At 35.1% G+C, this 21,014-nt stretch overlaps 1 protein-coding gene across 3 annotated transcripts in view; it reads right to left on the reverse strand.

Annotated features, from left to right (window-relative positions):
• Positions 1–5,404: 5,404 nt before the first annotated feature.
• Positions 5,405–21,014, reverse strand: part of Micu2 (mitochondrial calcium uptake 2) — a 106,261-nt gene continuing 90,651 nt past the window's right edge. For all 3 annotated transcript variants that reach the window (XM_076872489.2, XM_076872488.2, XM_076872487.2), the window contains 5 exons: positions 14,826–14,923; positions 11,360–11,531; positions 7,867–7,975; positions 7,120–7,277; positions 5,405–6,231 (listed from right to left, as the gene is read on the reverse strand). In XM_076872489.2, the coding sequence (XP_076728604.1) occupies positions 6,127–6,231; positions 7,120–7,277; positions 7,867–7,975; positions 11,360–11,531; positions 14,826–14,923 (642 nt within the window). In that variant the 3' untranslated portion in view covers positions 5,405–6,126. The remainder of the gene's footprint in view (positions 6,232–7,119; positions 7,278–7,866; positions 7,976–11,359; positions 11,532–14,825; positions 14,924–21,014) is intronic.

A 21,014-nucleotide genomic window follows, 5' to 3' on the forward strand; every position in this document is an offset into this window, starting at 1 on the left:
ATTCATCACTGATGTGTAGGAGTGCGTTTGATTTTTGGGTGTTGATTTTATATCCTGCTACTTTGCTGAATTCATTTATTAGTTCTAGAAGTTTTCTGGTGGAAATTTTTGGATCTTCTAGATATAGAATCATGTTATCAACAAGTAGTGATAGTTTGAGTTCTTCTTTACCTATTTGTATCCCTTTAATTTCTTTCTTTTGTCTAAGTGCTCTGGCTAGAGTTTCAAGGATGATGTTGAACAGAAGTAGTGAAAGAGGACATCCTTGACTTGTTCCAGTTTTTTAACAGGAATGCTTTAAAATTTTCTCCATTTAGAATGATGCTGGCCTTTAGTTTAGCAAGTATAGCTTTTACATTGTTTAGGTATGTTCCTACTATCCCTAGTTTTTCTAGTGTTTTGAACATCAAAATGTGCTATATTTTGTTAAATGCTTTTTCTGCATCTATTGAGATGATCATGATTCTTGTTTTTAAGTCTATTAATAATAATGAATTACTTTTATTGATTTCCATATGTTGAACCAACCCTGCATCCCTGGGATGAATCCCACTTGATCATGGTGCACTATCTTTTTGATATGTTTATCTATGTGACTTGCCAGAATTTTATTGAGAATTCTTGCATCTATGTTCATCAGGGATATTGGTCTGAAGTTTTCATTCCTTGATGTGTCTTTGTCTAATTTTGGTATCAGGGTGATATTAGCCTCATAGAATGAGTTTGAAAGTGTTCCCTCCTTTTCTATTTCATGGAATACTTTGTTCTTCTTTGAAGGTCTTGTAGAACTTGGCTGAGAATCCATCTGGTCCTTGGCTTTTCCTGATGCCCTCCCCTAGGCTTTTGATGGCCTTTTCTATTTCATTACTTGAAATTGATCTGTTTAAAACATGTATGACCGCCTCATTCAGTTTGGGTAGGTCATATGTCTCTAGAAGTCTGTGGATGTCTTTGATATTTTCTATTTTAGTAGAGTATACATTTTCAAAATGTTTTCTAATTATCAAGAATGGCTATATTTGTGACATAAATTTTATTTGATATAAATCTTGTTTTACATGTTTTAAACTTATTATATTTTGAATATTTACCCATGCTTCTCCAGTTGAATACCTAGTGTTTCATAGCATGCACTCATCACATTTTCTGTTTCCTTAGTGAGGAACATTTGAGTTACTCAAATTCCCTCTACTGCAATCAATACTGAGATGAACTTCTTTGAACCTCATGGGATTTGAACTTATTTTTCTGGGGGCATCTGAATCACAGGGTGAACACATACTTAATTTCATTAAAGATTATCAGATTGTTTCCTAACCAGCAGTACACAAGTGGTACTCTTTCTCCAAGTCTACACTAATATTTGATATTACCTGAATTTTATTTTTTGCCAATCTGATAAGCATGAACTGGTATCTTGTTTTAATTCACACTTCTCTGATTACTAATAAGCTCAAATATTTTTATTAGTCACTCAGATTAATCTCCTGTCTACTATCTCACCTCTCCATGGTGAATAATCCAAATTCATAGTATAACCTGGTTCTTTCTCTCTTATCCTTTTATCTTCTCTCCTTTCCTTTCTTCCTCTCCCCTACCCTTTGCTCCCCTCCTGTGTCCTTCTCCTTCCTCCCTTCTTTTTTTGAGATAGGGGTGAAGGGTGTCTCATAGTGTTGCCCAGGTTGGCCTCAAACCCCTGGCACCAAGTGATCCTCTTATCTCAGCCTCCCAAAGAAGCTGGGATTATAGGCATGAGCCACTGTGCCTGACCTATTATTTTTCTATAGACGTCCTTATTTATTATTATAGATTTTAGATGGCACTGACCCTAGAGTTTTAGTATAGGGATTTATTTTGGGGGTTCTTCTAGAATAGAAGCAATAGAACATATTGATTGCAAGTTATTTCAATACAAATTCCTTTAAAAATTGTATGTTCATGTTTTATCTTAAAAAAATAAATGCAGAGGAAGTTTATTTTACCTATGGAGTCTTACTTCAGAATAGTAAAAAGGACTTCTGTAATTTGGATCTAAGTGTCCCCTAATGATCCATGTGTTATAAAGGGCTAGTCCTCACCTTGGTGTTATTAAGTGGTGGTGGAACCTTTAAGAGGTGGTGCTTAGTGGGAGGCCTTTTAGGTCATTGGGGTGTGCCTTCAGAGGGCATTGTGGTACCACCATTTTGGTAAATTAAGACCAAAATAAGTATCCAAAAATAAATGTATTGTCAATGAAGTGTTTTAAGATTAAAAAAAAAAAAAAAAAAAGGGCATTGTGGGACCCTGGTCTTTTCCTTTTCCTCCCTTTCTCTTTCTGGTGAAGAGGTGAGCAGTTTTTCTCCCTGATGCCCTCCCCATCATTACCATTTCCCAAAGACCTAAAAATAATGAGTCTGCCTGATCTTAGACTGGAACCAAAAAAAACTGTGAGCCAAAATAACCCTTTTCTTTTTATGAACTAATTATCTCAGTTATTTGTTTTAGTAACAGAAAGTTGACTAATACAAGAATACAAAGCTTTTGTTAAAAATAGTTGTGGGGAAGATATTGGGTGTCATTAGGCTGAGAAATGTTAATTCAGCTATTAACCTTTTGTTGGCTTTTGATGTTTCTAAAAACTTTGTATTTTAATCATCTACTGGTTAATTCTTATCTATGTTGAGATGTATTTCATATACAGTATAGTTCACTCATTTCAAGTGTATAATTGAGTGGGTTTGGTTTACTACATTATTAATTTTTAAAAATTGTAGTAAAATTGACATAATATTTGCCATTTTCACATTTTTAAATGTATTACACAGTGAAATTGTATTCATCATGTTGGGCATCTATCACCAACTCCTGTTTCTGAATATTTCCATCAATCCAAACCAAAATTATTTAACCATTAAGCAATAATTCTCCACCTTGCCAACTTGGCAGAATCTATTTTGTCTCAGGAATTTATGTATCCTAGGTACCTACATAAGTGGAATCATCATTATTAGTCCTTTTGTGTCTGACTTATTTCACTTCTCAAGGTTCATCTAATAATGTGTAACAGAACCTCATTCATTTTTATGGACTATCAATATAACATTGTATGTGTATAGCACATTTTGTTTTTCCACTTTTTTAATTGCATGATACAATGAACACTGGCATCAAGTACTTGAGTCCCTAGGAGTGAAATTGTTGGGTCATAAGAATATGAGCTTACAGTGAAAATCAGTCAATCAATTAATGGGGCAAGAGAAACATCCCTTACAGATGATAAAGGCTAAGCCCTTGAAATATGTTAATCTGCATAATTGAGAAAACTCTTCCTTTACAGCATAATGTTTTAGGCTGACAAATGGCCAAGAGCTTTTATCCTATTATTACCAAAAACTTTTGCAGATTAAGAAACATCAAGGGGCTGGGGTTGTGGCTCAGAGGTAGAGCACTCACCTAGCATGCACGAGGCCCCGGGTTCAATCCTCAGCACCACATAAAAAATAAAATATAGGGGCTGGGATGGTGGCTCAGTGGTAGAGTGCTCGCCTAGCATGCACGAGGCACTGGGTTCGATCCTCAGCACCATGTTAAAAACAACAACAAACTAATGTATCCACCTAAAACTAAAGATACATAAATAAATATTAAAAAAATAATATATATTGGGTCCGCCTATAACTAAAAAAAAAGAAACATCAAGCTGGGCGTGATGGTGCATGCTTGTAATCCCAGCCAATTGGGAGGCTGAGACAGGAGGATCACAAGTTCAAAGCCAACCTCAGCAAGGGCAAGGCCCTAAGCAACTCAGTGAGACCTGTCTCTTAATACAAAATTGAGCTGGGGATGTGGCTCAGTGGTTGAATGTCACTGAGTTCAATCTCTGGTACCCCCAGCACCCCAAAAAAAGAAACATCAATTTGTGGCTCAGTGATAGAGCTCTTGCCTAATTTATGTGAGGCACTGTGTTCAATCCTCAGCACCAAATAAAGATATTGTGTCCACCTACAACTAAAATAAAAAAAAAAAATTTATATATATATATAAAGGAAACATTGGGCTGGGGTTGTGGCTAGAGCACTTGCCTAGCATGTGTGAGGCACTGAGTCTGATGCTCAGCACTGCATATAAAATAAAAGATCCATAAACAACTAAAAAAAAAAATTAAAAAAAGAAACATCAATTTGCTCTAAATGCAAATTGATGGAGGCCTATTTGTAAAGTTGGAGACTTATACTTTCTGATATCACTACTTCCCTGAAAACTGCAATAATCAAAACAGTGTGATAGTGTCATACAGACAGATATTCTTATAATCTATTACTGGCATTAATTTTTATTTTTGGTACAGGGATTCAACTCAGGGGCACTCGACCACTGAGCCACATCCTCAGTCCCTTTTTTGTATTTTATTTAGAGACAGGGTCTCACTGAATTCCTTAGTGTCTTGCCCTTGCTGAGGCTGGCTTTGAACTTGTGATCCTCCTGTCTTGGCCTCCCAAGCTCCTGGAATTATAGGCATGCTCCACTGAGCCTGGCTGACGTTAAATTATTTTGATGCTCAAACAGTACCAGATTTGGCTGGGAAGGTCCTTCAAGTTGGCTTTGTTCATTTGACTCCCTGTTTCTTCATGAGCCCTCCTTTTTTTTTTGGTACTGGGGATTTAACCCAGGGGTGCCTTAACCACTGAGCCACATCTCAGCCTTTATTTTTAAAAATATTTTTGGTTGAAGATGGGACACAATATCTTTATTTTATTTATTTTTCTGTGGTACTGAGGATCAAATCCAGTGCCTCACACACGCTAGGCAAGTGCTCTACCATTGAGCCCCAACCCCAACCCTTTATTTTTTATTGAGATACGTGCTAAGTTGCTTAGTTGTTTAATTCACAAAAGACGTTACAGACCCGGCCATGGCCCTGGAATGAGCAGTTCTCTAGAGGTAAAACTGGTTTTAAATACATTTATTTTATTTACTTATTTTTACGTGGTATTGAGGATCAAATCCAGCACCTAGCTAGGTAAGTGCTCTACTGCTGAGCCACAACCCTAGCCGCAAGAAGCACATATTTTTTAGTAAATTTTATTGATTATTTATTTTTAAAAGTAACCATTTTACACAATTTTATATTTGCTTTAATGCCCGTTAATTTCTAGTATCACTTTAAACATTTCCCACAACCCAGTATATTTCATGATATCCTGATCTTGTGATCAAAATTCTCCCCAACCACACTTTTTAATTTTTTCCTCCCAGTGCTAGAGATCAAACTCAGGGCCTCCAGCATGCCAGGAAAGTGCTCTACTGCTGAGCTACACCCCCAACCCTACACTAGTTTTTAAGAACATAAACTAGTGAAAGTGGCAAGGAATTAAAAGTATTTACATTTTGAAAATGTGGTATTAAAAATATATGTAAAATAAAAAGCATCTGCATATTTTGTATGTGTGAATATTTTATTCTGCTTCCAGATATAAGATACAAACATTTTTTACATGTTATTTTATTTTTTTTTTAATTTTAATATTTATTTTCTAGTTATCGGCAGACACAACATCTTTGTTTGTATGTGGTGCTGAGGATCGAACCCGGGCCACACGCATGCCAGGCGAGCGGGCTACCGCTTGAGCCACATCCCCAGCCCTACATGTTATTTTAAAGACACCAAATGTACAGCGAACTGAAATAAAACAGACATGAAATATGATACAAATGAGAAAAGTCTCAAGTTTTAACTTCATTTACCCTATTAGGAACATCACAACTTCTGAAATCAACACTGGCCTTGTGAATCAAGTACTATTTTCCCATAAGCACTTATCCACTCTTCCAGAAAGCGTATCATGCTTTTGTGTATAAAGAATCAGTGAAGAAATAAGCTTTTCCATCTTCCCAAAGCACTAAATGTTACTTGGAATTAGGTCTTTGGACAGAATCCAATATCTGATTTTGTAAAACAATATTTTCCTTTCTAAAAAGTTCTTTTCTGAAAATGTATCAAGAAATTATTGATTTAGAAAGCAAATATATGGCATCTCTATATTACAAAGGAAATCAGTGAAGACTTAAAAGCAAGAGCAGCAAGTATTTAAAAAAAATCAAATTTTGACATTTGGAGCAATATAATTGCCTTATTATTATTTTAATTTAAAAAAGGCCTTTTCCAGCTTGTTTCCAGGCTTCTTTTACTCCTTTAATGCTTTCTTTTTTCACACATTTCCAGTATTCTTGTATACTCTGTTGTTGTGGCACCTGTTGACCAACAGTAAAATATACAGTCATTTTCTTCAAGGATAAACATTATTTCATGTGAGCTTTATGGTTTTGCTTATTTCCTTCCCACACTCCTCCCTAGAAAAACTGAAGGTGAATTATATTGTAAAACTTACTAATGAAAATCAAATTTACTAATTTTCCACAAACTATGTCTGTTGCAGAAAAGTGAGCTTGCTTTTCTAAGTTGTAAATGAATAGCCTTATCTGCAGGAACTTGGACACTGTATATTCTATTATCCTCTTTCTTCCAGCCTAACTACCTCCCTATGTACCATGTAGATTCTCTTTGGAACCTAGTTTTGGAAACCTTTGCAGATATCTTTCATGAGTGCTTCCAGCAGATACTAATCTAAATAAATTCCAAGTTTATTTTATAGACCAATAGGTGAAGATGAGTGAATAATTATAATAGCTAATATTTACTTACTGTGTTTCAGTTGTGCTAAGTATTTTACACTCAATTCTAATAATTCTTTCTGGTAGATTTTATCAGTATTCTCATTAGACAGATGAGAAATATGAGTGGAAGCTCAGAAAATTAAGTTCTGCAAAATTCAGCAATTAATAAACAATAAAGCTAGATTTGAATCTAAAGAGGTTGTATGACTATAGAGCCCAAAGTCAAATCCTAGGCTATGATTTCTGAATAGTGGTATCTATTAGATTCAAATTTTTTTAAAAGCAAAGAAAAATGTTGAAATTCATTTTATGAAAAAGATATTTCAGTGTTTCAACTATAGCTTATAATTGCTTTATAAATGATTAAAATTCCATTTAAGACTCTGTAATTTGCCCATTGATAATAACATTATCAATATTAATAACATGTAACAGGTAGTTTTTTAAAAACTCAAAATATGTTACCCATAAACCTCGATGCATCCTGTTTTTTAACACCCCAAGAAACTCTTCATGGCTAAGGCATTCATCATCATCCAAATCAAAGATCTTGAAGACCGTGTCCAAAATATTGTTTGAGAGCTCTTGTCCTGTTGCTACTTTTACAGCTCTCTTAAACTCCGCTTTAAACAAACAAACAAAAAACAACCCATCAAATAGTTGAAACAGTGTAAGTGGAATTAATCTAAATTTTCATTATATGAGAAGTAAAAAGAAATATAAGGTTTTATTATTTGGGAACTAAAATACAAAAATACTCATAATGAATTTATTCAAATAATGAATTTGGTTTAGAAATGACATAAGAGTAACTGTAAGTCTAAGTAAGATATTTTAATTGAATTGAAATGTTAGCCACATATTTAAATATTTCCTTTCCTTTTTAGGAGAATGAGAAACAAAAGCAAAACAGTAACTGTTGAATAAATCTTTTGATATTGTAAATCTAGAATAACTATACAGAAATAAAAGGAAAATTATTTTGCTAAAAACTGGTTCCTTGGTTGGTATCATCTAGTTGAAAACAGAAATAGCTTATGGATGATAAAAATTAAATGATTCAGGGGCTGGGGATGTGGCTCAGGCAGTAGCGCGCTCGCCTGGCAAGCGTGCGGCCCGGGTTCGATCCTCAGCACCACATACAAACAAAGATGTTGTGTCCGCCTAAAAAACAAATATTAAAAAAAAAATTAAATGATTCATATATCTTACCTAATCTGACAGGTCGATTAGCTAAGCTAAACATTTGCATGGCAATAGCAAAGTCTTCCAAGTGGGTTGTAAAATGGCAAAATGACTTGAACTCATCCAAACTAATGCTCTAATAAAAATAAAGAGGTTTTATTACAATTTTATAAAAACATTAAGCAATCTTATGAATATAATTGTGAGTCATCTTTTCTATCATAAAGCTTATAAAGTTATATCTAAGCAAGCCTATTAAAAAGTTCAAGACGCAGAATAATACTAGAATTAAAGGTTTTAGAATTTAAGAACAGTGTGAGAATAACTAGTAGGGCCACTCTGTGACTGTATAGACTGGAGACTGTGTGAATGGGGTCTCCTCAAGTTGTACAGTGTAAACCTTGGGGTGGCTCTGAGTTATGGACTGAATTCATATTTTGAAGCCTTAATCCCCAATATAACTTTATTTTGGCGACAGGGCCTGTAAAGAGCTGAATATATAATAGGAATTGAGCCCTAATCCAATAAGACTGGTGTCCAATAAGAAGAAGAGATATCAGAGCTCATTCACTCTTGTGAATACTAGGTCTCCTCATGTGTGCACAAAGAAATGGCCGTATGAGGACAAAAAGAGATAGCGCTGTGAGCAAGCTGAGAAGACCTTACCAGATAATAGCCCTGCTGGAGTTTTGACTTCCTCCTGAATAGTGAGGAAATACATTTGTATTGTTTAAGCTGCTCAGTTGGTGGTATTTTCTTATGGTAGCTCAAGGAAACTAACAGTCTGTTAAGTGGCCACTTCTGCTTAGTTTTACTAGTGAACATAGTATTGAATAAGAGAATTTAGGTTTGGAGATGAACTTAAGCTGAAATTCCAGTTCTGCCACTTACTCTGTTGATCTTAGCGAAAGTTTTAGGTAAGTAATCCTTTAGGAGTTAAGTAATTGGACCAGGTCTATTAAGTGGAACAATTAGATGTGGACCTCCGTCCATCTGACTTCAAAATCTATGTATTTCAAATAAAAACAAAGGTCTGGGGATATGGCTCAGTGGTAGAATGCTTGCCCAACACATGTATAGCCCTGGATTCCATCTCCAACACTATGAAACAGACAAATAAAAACCCCAAAGAAATCCCTCAAAACAAAACAAAACAACAAAAAAATTAAAAGATAATTTTTCCATTAAAAGTAAGAAGTATAGGGCTGGGGCTGTAGCTCAGCGGCAGAGCAGTTACTTTGCATGTGTGAGGCATTGAGTTTGATCCTCAGCCCACATAAAAATAAACAAATAAAGACATTCTGTCCATCTACAACTATAAAAAAGTAAAAAGTATAAAAATTCATAACTTAAAAGTAACATTTTCACTATTTTTAGAAAAGTGAAGGGAACTTGTAGGGAACTTCAGGATGATGTTCTTTGCATATGTGTGGTCTTACTCAAGTTTCTAAAGAAGTAATATGAACGTGTAACATCCTTAAAGAAAAGCGGGGATGGTAAAACACTATGTCCCTTAATGTCCAAATACATAGTATCTTGAAGGACACTGGCTTTTTCTTATGCATACTGAGAACTGGGGCAAGTTAGTGTTATCTGTAGAAAGCTACTTGCCTGCATGTACATCAGGGTAGTTACTCCTTGGGATACTGGTCATAGAAGCAAACTAAGCAAGCTAATGCTGATTATGTCGTGGCTTCTATACCCTAACATATAAACTCCCTGAGTGAGAACTAGTATAGAACTGAGGGCATTGTGGAAAGGATATGTATTATTCATCCAGCTGGCTGCCACTGGACAAAAAAGGATGAGGGAGAGGAGAAACTATTTGGCAAAACAATGAGGGATAGAGGTGCTATGTATTCAGCCAATTGCTACTAAACTCTTCTTGAAGCAGTCACTAAACTCTCATAAGCTTTTCCCAGTAAAACATATGTCTTGCTGCGCTTTGGGCACTTTCTTTGGCCTTTCTGCAACCTACCCTAATGTTCTGGCTCAATTTGGCTGTGAACATCATAAAAATTCAAGCAGTAAAAAGTATAAATAATAAAAAAGTTTTGTTACTCTTCTAATCTTCAATTCCTTTCCCCAGAGATAAAGCACTGACACCTGTTCATCCTACCAGAAACATTCTACTTGTATACTATTTCACGTGTACATACACATACACAAAATCTTGTTTTACAGTGGGAACATCCTCTTCACACATTTCTAGACTTTGCTTTATTTTATTAACAGTCTATTAATCAGGGGCTAGGGTTGTGGCTCAGCGGTAGAGCCCTTGCCTAGCACATGTGGGATGCTGGTTTTGATCCTCAGCACCACATAAAAATAAAATAAAGGCATTGTGTCCAACTATAACTAAAACAAAATATTTTTGAAAATAACCAGTTAATTTGTAACTGCAGTAAATCTGGGATGTTCTAAGTAATAAAGTCATTATATTTATAGACCTATTAAAGGAAGAGTGGCCGTTATACTATACTATACATACATACATATATATCTCCCATATATAATATAGATAAGTTTTCTTTGATAGCCATCAACATTAGAAAGTTTTCTTCATTTTTTTCTTTTTTTTTAGTTGTAGATGAACACAATACCTTTATTTTTATTTTATTTTTATGGTGCTGGAGATTGAACTCAGGGCCTTGTACCTGTGAGGCAATCACTTACCAAGCTATGTTCCCAGCCCTTTATTTATTTATTTATTTTAATGTGGTGCTGATGATTAAACCCAGTGCCTCATGTGTGCGAGACAAGCACTCTACCACTGAACTATAACCCCAGCCACTGTTAGATGTATTTCTAATTGTTATATATTTATATTTCAGTTATAATGGGATCTTTCATTATGTTTAATATTTTCTTTCACATTAGAAATAGTGTTTTTTAAAAAGTTATATAAAATTATATGTCTGCCGCAAAATAGTTTTTGGAACAATACATAAAAGTATAAAGAGAGAAAGTAAAAATCACTTGGAATCTCACTACTGCACAGTAATCATTACTAATAGTTTGGTGGTCATCATTCTATACTTCACACACACCCCATTACATTTTCTAACTTGAAATTTGTATCTAGGACAGATACTTCTAATATATTAGCACTGCAATAGGCATTTACTTGAATTATTGTTTCTAATGATTTTTTGACTGGATTCTCTGGGCACAAAATCACATCAAGTGGAAAGACAACTGTTACCTTCCAATTTTTATACTCTTTAAAAATATAATCTTATTTATTTGCAATGGCTAAGGTCTTCCAACATATATTTAATAACAGTGGTAAGAGGAGATTCTTGTTCCTAACTTTAGTGGTAATGTAAACTCAGGATTACTATACTAATTCTGTCTTAATAGTTCATTCATAGGAAAACAGTATGTGGAAAATATTCTTCAACTTAATTTATAGTTCCATAAAAGAACAATCTTGGTTAACTCAGAAGTTACTTTAATAAAAAAGAAAATGCTAACTTATTTCATCTTCATCACATGCAAATGAAAAGGGCATACGAACCTCTCCTGCTGACAACCTCTCTCTAACGTTTTTCCAATAAACGTCTTTATTTTCAGTGTTAGTGAAAAAAAGTAGCCACTCTGCAAAGTCTTCTTTTCTCATGAAACTCAAACCTTTAGAAAACTGAAGGAATTCCATTTCTTGAATCTCTGTTTGTAAATTTTCTGTAAATCTAAATATTAAAATACAAAAAAATTGATAAAAGCAATTAATAGCATTCGACCATAATATTGTAAATAGGACTTCAAAGTGCCTTCATTATTACCTCCTGATTGACAGGTGTCTTGATATAGTGAGCAGTTATAGTGTTAGTGCTGTAAAAAGGGTTGTGGGGAAGAAGATGCAGAGAAGTTGGTAAGGTTCAATGCCTGCTTCATTCAATCTCTGACTTCCCATACTCGATTTATTTGTGTAAATTATATCTGGCAATATACATTTTGTGTGTGTGTATGTGTGTGTGTTTTTTAATTAGATGTTGATGGATGTATTCATTCATTCATTCATTCATTCATTTATATGTGGTGCTGAGAATCGAACCCAGTGCCTAGCACATGCTAGGGAAGTGCTCTACCACTTGAGCCACAACCCCAGCCCTGGCAATCTACATTTTGATAAATATTTTAAAATTATGTAAATTGTTTTGATATATCCAAAGAAAATAAAATTCCATGGAAAACAATTTTTCCAATATAGAAACATTATCAATGATCAGACAAGTTTAAGGGGCACTGCTTTTAGAATGTTAATCATAATTAATAGTTTCTAAAAATTTTCAGATATCAAAATTTATTAACCAATGGCTTTGAATTGAAAGATGTTCCTAAAGATATTGACAATCTTTTGGACAATAACATATATTTATATGATCAACATTCCTTTCTCATAAAAACAACATGGCACATTGATGAAACTTTCATCAATAGCTTCCTGGGAAACGTACAAGTTGAAAGGATATCTGATTAGGACCCAGAAATGCTGCACTTGTTTTATTACTAAATCATGTGAAAAGTATTATTATTTCCATGAGTTTTAATATGTTACAGATCTCTTTACTCACTTTTCTACATGTTAAAATTTCTTTACTGTCATGTCACAATTTAAATAAAAATAAATGGGGTGAAAAAAGAGGTACATTCTAATGCAGTGGGAGAAAATTTGTCACTGTAAACAATTATTTGCTTTAAAATTCCCTCCAAACCTTAAAAACTTGTTTTATCTTGGGCTTCTTCCTATGTGGTAGGCAAAAGTCTGTTATCTACATTTTCTGGATGTAGTGGATATACAAATTTTAAAATGCCATGTTTATTTATGGGTCAAAGCAGAATATTATCTAAAACTGGAAGCATTTCAAGTTTGCACTGATAGATCAGACATGAAGCAAAGAGACCTGTCAGAGGCTGCTGCATTACTAGAGGAAAGGTAATAGTGATTGAACTGTAGTAGTAATGGGTATAGAGAGAAGTAGAAGAATCCAAGAGATTATTGATGAGAAAAGAATTAACAGTATTTGGTGACTGGATAGAGAGAGAGAGAAAGTGCAAGTGAGAGTGACAGAGACACACAGATCAAAGACAACATCTTATTTCTAAATGGAGCTGATGAATGGTGTGATACATATTCACTGATTCCAGTAATAAAAGGGAAGAATACCTATCTCACAAGGACAGGCAAGATAATATATATAAAATGCTTAGAAAAATGCCACACATGTCATAAGTATTCAACAGTAGCTGCTAACAGTGCTGAGGTTATTATGTAACCATCTTTTCATTTTCCTCATTAATTAAGCCCAGGCAGACTTCACTTTTTGATAGTTTGAGCCACTTTCTTGCTCAGATTCTCAGTATGAGCTTTCTTGCTTATGTCCCCTTGGGATGCTAATAGGCTTCTTCGACTGACTTGAAGAACATCATACAATAGCTGCACATATTAGTATCTGTATAAATTCACGGTCTTCCTCTTTAATGGGGTCCTTCCCTGCTCATTTGCTCCCAAACTTCAACACAGAGAACACTGAATGATTTTCTGCATTATCAAAATACCTCTTAACCTATGAAAGCATTGATTACAATGCATTTAAATGTTTTTGTATGTCCCTATAAGGGACTGTTCTCAATGTTTGAACATGGCCTGACAAATAGTACATAGTATGCACTCAATAAGTCTTTGTTAAACTCCACTGAGTTGAACAAGATGCAAGTCTTGTGTTTCCCAAATCAGTGTTTTCCCTAGCATTCTGTACTGCTTTCTGATATCTGTTTTAGGACTTTGGTTAATGAAGTGGCACAAGGAGGCACGTATCTTGTTTTGTATGGAGTTACTCTCATTGGGAAGAAGTTAAGCTGGATCCTATATTTAAACATTCATGTGTGTGTATATGTATATGTATATGTATATCTATCTATCTATCTAAAATTATTCTCATTCTACAGATAATGAGAAGTTAAATAAGTTGTTTAAGAATAATGTTCATGTAAAGTTTTACTGAAATTTGGACATGTCTGTTTGATAATGTATTATTTTTGGCTGCTTTCACACTACAAGAGTAGAGTTGTGCAATTGTGACAGAGGCCATATTTACCATTTGGCCCTTTGAGAAAAAACTGGCCAGCCCTTGTGCTAGAGAATCAGAGACCATGTGGAGCACAGCTAAGTTGTTTCAGCAGAGGTAACCTTAGAGGAGATCACTATCAGCTAACCTATCAGCAGACTGCAAATGAGTAAGTCCAGTCAAGACCAACCTAACTTGGCCCCCACTGGAATTACATCCAACTGATCTGAGGACTCATGGGCATAATAAATGGTCTGTGTTTTAAGATGGGTTGGTTTGTTTTGCATTAAGAATAAACTGACACCAGGGGCATGTCTCTTAGCTGCAAACACAAAATTACTAAAAAGAATTATTATATTCCATAAAACAGATTACTTTTTATAATAGATTAGAATATTTTGAGCATAAGTAACTTTATGCTTCATAGGTTCATTTCTCAGAGACAAAATGCCATATAGACCCACATATAGTAGTTTTTGGTCTGCAGTGTTGAGAAATGAATATATTCAGTTTCTTCATTTCTTTTTTTTAATATTTATTTTTTAGTTTTAGATGAACACAATATCTTTATTTTACATTTATGTGGTACTGAGGATCGAACCCGTGCACGCTAGGCGAGCACTCTATCACTAAGCCACAACTCTAGCCCCAGTTTCTTCATTTCTTATGCATAACATTTTTTTCCCCTAGTACTGGGGATTGAATTCAGGGGGACTTGAAAACTGAGCCACATCCCCAGCCCTGTTTTGTATTTTGTTTAGAGACAGAGTCTCACTGAGTTGCTTAGTGTCTTGCTTTTGCTGAGGCTGGCTTTGAACTCATGATGGTCCTGCCTTAGCCTCCTAAGCCCCTGGGATTATAGGCATGTGCCACGGCACTTCATAACATTCTCCTAAATAAATACATTTATATTACCTTCGAAATTCTTTATAGTGAAGTTTTCTTTCTCCTCTTTTTCCAAAGAAGTACATCTGAAGGGTTGTGTTAATTTCAGGTTCTTTCATTACTTGTTCCTATAAAAAATTAAATAATTTCAAATAAATACAAGGACAAAAAATGAAACCTGTAGACTAGAACTTTTGGTATAATGTCCAGAAATGATTCTTGCAGGAAAAAATAAAAGGTGAAAAAGAGCGATGTAGTCATTCCTTCTGTATGTTACTTTGCCTGACATTATTACATTATCATCTTTGTTCAAGCAGGAGAAAAATAGTAAAGACTAGAAATACTAGATGGACTTCATCAGGAAGCAAAATCTTAGATCAGAAAAGTAAATATCATTTCAAAATGTGATCTCTAGATATTTTCTAATATCACTGAAAATTAAAGCAGGAGTCTTTGAGCTTTAGCTGAACCTTAGAAATACTTGCAAACACTTGTTTTTCCTAATTACCAAATCAATAGGTGAAAATTTGAGCTGGGATTGTGGCTCAGAAGAAGAGCACTTGCCCAGCATTCATGAAGCACTGGGTTCGATCCTTAGCACCACATAAAAATAAAATAAAGATATTGTGTCCACCTATAACTAAAAAAAAATATTTAAAAAATTGGTGAAAATTCCATTAAAGGTAATAAATGAAATAGATTGTGTTATTTATTAAGAAACTGAAGAAGAAAGAAACAAAGGAAAATAAAACCACTAATAAATTTATCAGCAGCAAACAAACACCAAAAGGGGGTACAATTTTAAGTGCTCTTTGGAAAAAAGAGCAGTCAGAAAGAAACACTAATTTAAGATATAGAATCTCCATCATGTCTCCTAATTCTACCTCTATAACCTACTTCTCATTAATAGAAGAGAACATGAGATTATTGCATTAAAACCTTCAATTCAGTGAAAAGTAGGTTAATGGGGTGAGAAGACAGTCCTAAGACAAGTTAGGGAAAACCTCCAGTAGACACTCCTACCCAGCTGGGAGTGACTTGAGCAGCATTAGGAAGGGCTTCAAGGGCTTACAAGCTCCTAAATCACTGTTTAACTAAGGGAATAAAGTCCTCAGGGCGGAATATGCCTTGGAGGGGTAGAGCAGGTGTTGGATATTTAATGGGATCAGAGAGAACAGAATCTACTCTTTTTTTTTGCATTACAATTCTTAATACACATATATACCACAATTTTTTCTCTCTGTTTGTATATAAGGTATGTTGACACCAACTTCAAATCTTCTTACATATATTTTGTATAATGATGAATCTACCCTTTCAATCAAGCTCTGCATGTGGCTGAGGAAACTCCTCTATCCCTACAGTCTACACACAACAGCGGATCAAAATGCAGTACCTGCAGGCTGGGGTAAAAAGATAAATTAGTTCCAGGTAATATGGGCAATGTATCAAAGAGAATCTCATCCATGTTCTACCAGAGTATAAGCCTAAGGAAAAACATATGGCATGGCAACTTAGCAAAGGCACTATAGCAAGAAACAGAAAAAAAACAAATTAGGCAAAAGGTGAAAAAACTCGCTGTAGATAAGCACACAACCCAAGGAATAAATATATACTTCCCATGCATTTGTTCTCATACTTTTATTAAAAAATCTTAGCTCTTTATTGAAATTCTAAGTAATGATACACAAAGATCCCTGGTATCATTTACTCAGTTTCTTCTAAGGGTGACATCTTATTTTTTTTTTTTTTTTTTAAAGAGAGAGAGAGAGAGAGAGAGAGAGAGAGAGATATGGATGAATGGGGAGGGAGAGAAATATTTTAATATTTATTTTTTAGTTTTTTTCGGCGGACACAACATCTTTGTTTTGTATGTGGTGCTGAGGATCGAACCCGGGCCGCACGCATGCCAGGTGAGCGCGCTACCACTTGAGCCACATCCCCAGTCCCTAAGGGTGACATCTTATAAAACTATAGTATAATATCACACCTTGATATAGTCAACAGACTTTCCTTCCTCACTTAATCTTTTATAGCTTACAGCAACTTCCCTCTAGCTCCACCCTCTAACCTCTAAAAACTTTTTTTTTTTTTCTGTTGCCGATGATAGAACTTAGGACCTACCTAGCACAGGTTGGGCAAATGCTCTACCACTGACCTGTAACTCCAGCCTCTCTGGCGGCTATTAATTCCCCATATTTATAATATGATCATTTCAAAAACATTAACAGGTTGGGATAGAACAACTACTTGCCTTGCCTAGCATGCATGAGGCCCTAGCTTTGACTCCCAGCAAAAAGAACAAGAAGCTATAATACAGTACATAACGTGTATTGTTGGCCTTTTTTTTTTTTTTTTTTTTGGTGCTGGGGATTGAATGCATGGCCCTGTGCATGCAAGATGAGCACTCTACCAACTGAGCTAAATCCTCAACCCTGGCATTTTTTTGTTTTTTCCTCAGCATAATTCTCTGGAGATTATCTAGGCTTTTGCTGGTTTCTTTTAATTGCAGAGTAATATTTCATGGTATGGATTACCATACTTTTTAACCATTCACCTGTTGAAGAACATTTGAATTGTTTCTAATTTTAGACTACTACAAATAAAGCTGCTAAAACATTTGTGTACAGGTTTTGGGTGAACACAGGTTTTCATTTTTGTGAAATAAATACTCAGGATTTTTCAGACTGGCAGTATCACTTTACTTTCCCACTAGCAAAAGAAAAGTAACCTGTATCTTTGCATTTTTTTTTCTCTGCATCTTTATAATCTTTGGTGTTGTCAGCATTTTAACATTTTAGTTATATGGATTAGGTATGTTGTGATAATCTCACTACAGTTTTAACTTGCACTTCCCTAATGATGGTGCTGAGCATCTTCTCATGTTTTGTTTCTGTTCCTGTGTATTCCTTGGAGAAATGTCTATTCAAGTCCTTTGGCTGCTTTTTAATTGGGTTGCTTTTCTGGTGTTGAGTTGCAAGAGTTCTTTAAGTATTCTGATACTAGACTCTTATTAGATATATGATTTGCAAGGTTTTATAGGTTGTCTGTTTATACTTCATAGTGTCCTTTGGCGAACAAAACTTCTGATTTTGACGAAGTACAATATCTTATTTTTTCTTCTGTTTCTTTTTTTCATTCTTTTTTTTTTAATATTTATTTTTTAGTTTTTGGTGGACACAGCATCTTTGTTTATATGTGGTGCTGAGGATTGAAGCCGGGCCGCACGCATGCCAGGCGAGCTCGCCACCAATTCAGCCACATCCCCAGCCCTCTTTTTTTCATTCTTAAGCCATTTGTTTGTCTCTCAAAAGATAATTGCAGTTTAATATTAATATATTCTTTTTTCCTACTAAACCTAATATTTTAATCTTAATTATTTATTTTAATTAGGTATATATGACAACAGAATGCATTTAATTCATTGCACACAACTGCAGCAAAACCTCTACATTTCTGTGGTTGTACACGATAAGGCAACATATCACATTTATAGTTATATATGTACCTAGGGTAATGATGTCCATCTCTTTCCACCATCTTTCCTGCTCCCATACTCCCTCCCCACCTCTCCCTCCCCTTTGCCCCATCAAAGTTCCTCCATTTTTCCCATGTGCCCCCCCTCACCCCCACCCCCGCCCCATTATGGAACAGCATCCACTTCAGAGAGAACATTCGTCTTTGCTGCTTTGGGATTGGCTTACTTCACTTAGCATAATATTCTCCAACTCCATCCATTTACCTGCAAATGCCATTATTCTCTTTTAGTGCTGAGTAATATTCCATTGTGTTTATATACCACAGTTTCTTTATCCATTCATCTACTGAAGGGCACCTAGGTTGCTTCCATAGTTCAACTATTATGAATTGAGCTGCTATAAACATTGAGGTGGCTGCATTACTATAGTATGCTGATTTTAAGTCCTTTTGATATAGACCAAGGAGTGGGATAGCTGGGTCAAATGATGGCTCCATTCCAAGCTTTCTAAGGAATCTCCATATTGCAATTTGAAGTACCACAAGCACTGAATGAGTGTGCCTTTTCCCCCACATCCTCGCCAACATTTATTGTTGTTTGTATTCTTGATAACTGCCATTCTGGCTGGCGTGAGATGAAATATTAAGAGTAGTTTTGATTTGCATTTCTCTAATTACTAGAGATGTTAAACATTTTTTCATATTTGTTGATGGAATGTATATCTTCTTCTGAGAAGTGCTGTTTCTTGTTTTTAATGCTACATCTAAAAAGCCATTGTCAAATTCAATATCTTATGACAGTCCCTCATATATAAATATATTATATATATATATATTTTTTTGGGGGGGGTGTGGGGATGTGGGGGTGAGGGTGGGGCTGGTAACTGAGAATTGAACTCAGGGGCACTTAACCACTGAGCCATATCCCCAGCCCTATTTTGTATTTTATTTACAGACAAGGTCTCACTGTGTTGCTTAGAGCCTCATTGCCTCAGATCCTCCTGCCTCAGCCTCCCAAGCTGCTGGGATCACAGGTGTGTACCACTGTGCCCGGCTCCTGCCTATATTTTTAAAGGAATTCCCTAGCTGTAGTCCTTATTTTAAGATATTTGATCCATCTGAGTTTTCTTTTTTCTTTTTTTGATGTGAGGAAGGAGTTCAATTTTTTTTCCATATAGATATCCAGGTGTACTAGCTATTGCTGAAGATACTTTATTACTGTTTTAGAATTGTAAATAACATTGTATTTTAAATTTTGGTGTCTAGATATTCATTGCTAATATACATAAATGTGCTTGATTCTTTTTTTATTGGTTGTTCAAAACATTACAAAGCTCATGACATATCATCTTTCATACATTTGATTCAAGTGAGTTATGAACTCCCATTTTTACCCCAAATACAAATTGCAGAATCACATCAGTTACACATTCACAATTTTACATAATGCCATATTAGTGACTGTTGTATTCTGCTGCCTTTCCTATCCCCTACTATCCCCACTCCCCTCCCCTCCCATCTTCCCTCTCTACCTCATCTGCTGTTGTTCAATTCTCTCCTGTGCTTGATTCTTTATACAGATGGTTTATATCCTGTGAACTTCCTAAAATCAATGATTAGTTACTGTTCTATTTGGCGGGGGCATAGGAATAAATTCCTCAGGAGTTTCTAGAAAGACAATGTCATCTACAAGCACAGGTCTTTTATTTCTTTGTGTTCCCCTATTGTAGTGATTAGAACTTTCAGTACTATTGTTGTGTAAGAGTCATGAAAATAAATACCCTTACCTTAGGGGACAGGAAATAAGTTTTTCATCATGTTAGTTTTTTTTTTTTTTTTTTTTTTTTTAGAAAGAATTTTTTAAATATTTATTTTTTAGTTATCGGCGGACACAACATCTTTGTACGTGGTGCTGAGAATCGAACCCGGGCCACACGCATGCCAGGCGAGCGCGCTACCACTTGAGCCACATCCCCAGCCCAGTTTTTTTTTTTTTTAATTGGTGCTCTTGATCAAGTTGCCTATATAGAGTTCCCATTTATGTGTGTGTGTGTGTGTATACACACACATTTTTTTAAAAAAATTTTATTTTATTTATTTATTTTTATGTGGTCCTGAGAATTGAACCCAGTGCCTCACACATGCTAGGCAAGTGCTCTACCACTGAGCCACAATTCCAGTCCTTCCCATTTATATTTTAATGAGCCCTTTTAATATAAAAAAACCTAAACATGAATGACTGTTAAATTTTGTCAAATTCTTTTTCTACATAGACTGTTAAAATTGGGTGATTTTTGTTCTATAGCCTTTAAATATGCTACGCTACATTGATTGCTTTTGGAATAGTGAACCTTTCTGAAATAAGTCATACTTGATCATGATATATAATTATTTTTTTTACTATCTTGATGAATTCAATTTGCTAATTCTTGTTAAGGATTTTGGTTTTCACATTCACGAGGTATATTGGTTTGTCATCTTTCTTAGTTTAACTTTGTGGTACAGGAGATTGAACCCAGGGCCTCATGCATGCCAGGCAAGTACTGTATCACTGAGTTACATCCCCAGTCCACTCTGCTCCCCACCTTTTAACTGACTCATTCTGGTGTGGGTATCAGGGTAATCCTAGATTTACAGGAAGAATTTGGAAGTGTTCTTCCTTCTTCCTTCTATTTCTCTTAATTCAATAATTCTTCTGGAGGCCTGGAGATTTCCTTTTAGGGAGTTTTAAAATTAAAAATT

Source organism: Callospermophilus lateralis, chromosome 12 (assembly GCF_048772815.1).
Source record: "Callospermophilus lateralis isolate mCalLat2 chromosome 12, mCalLat2.hap1, whole genome shotgun sequence".
Taxonomy (NCBI): Eukaryota; Metazoa; Chordata; class Mammalia; order Rodentia; family Sciuridae; genus Callospermophilus; species Callospermophilus lateralis.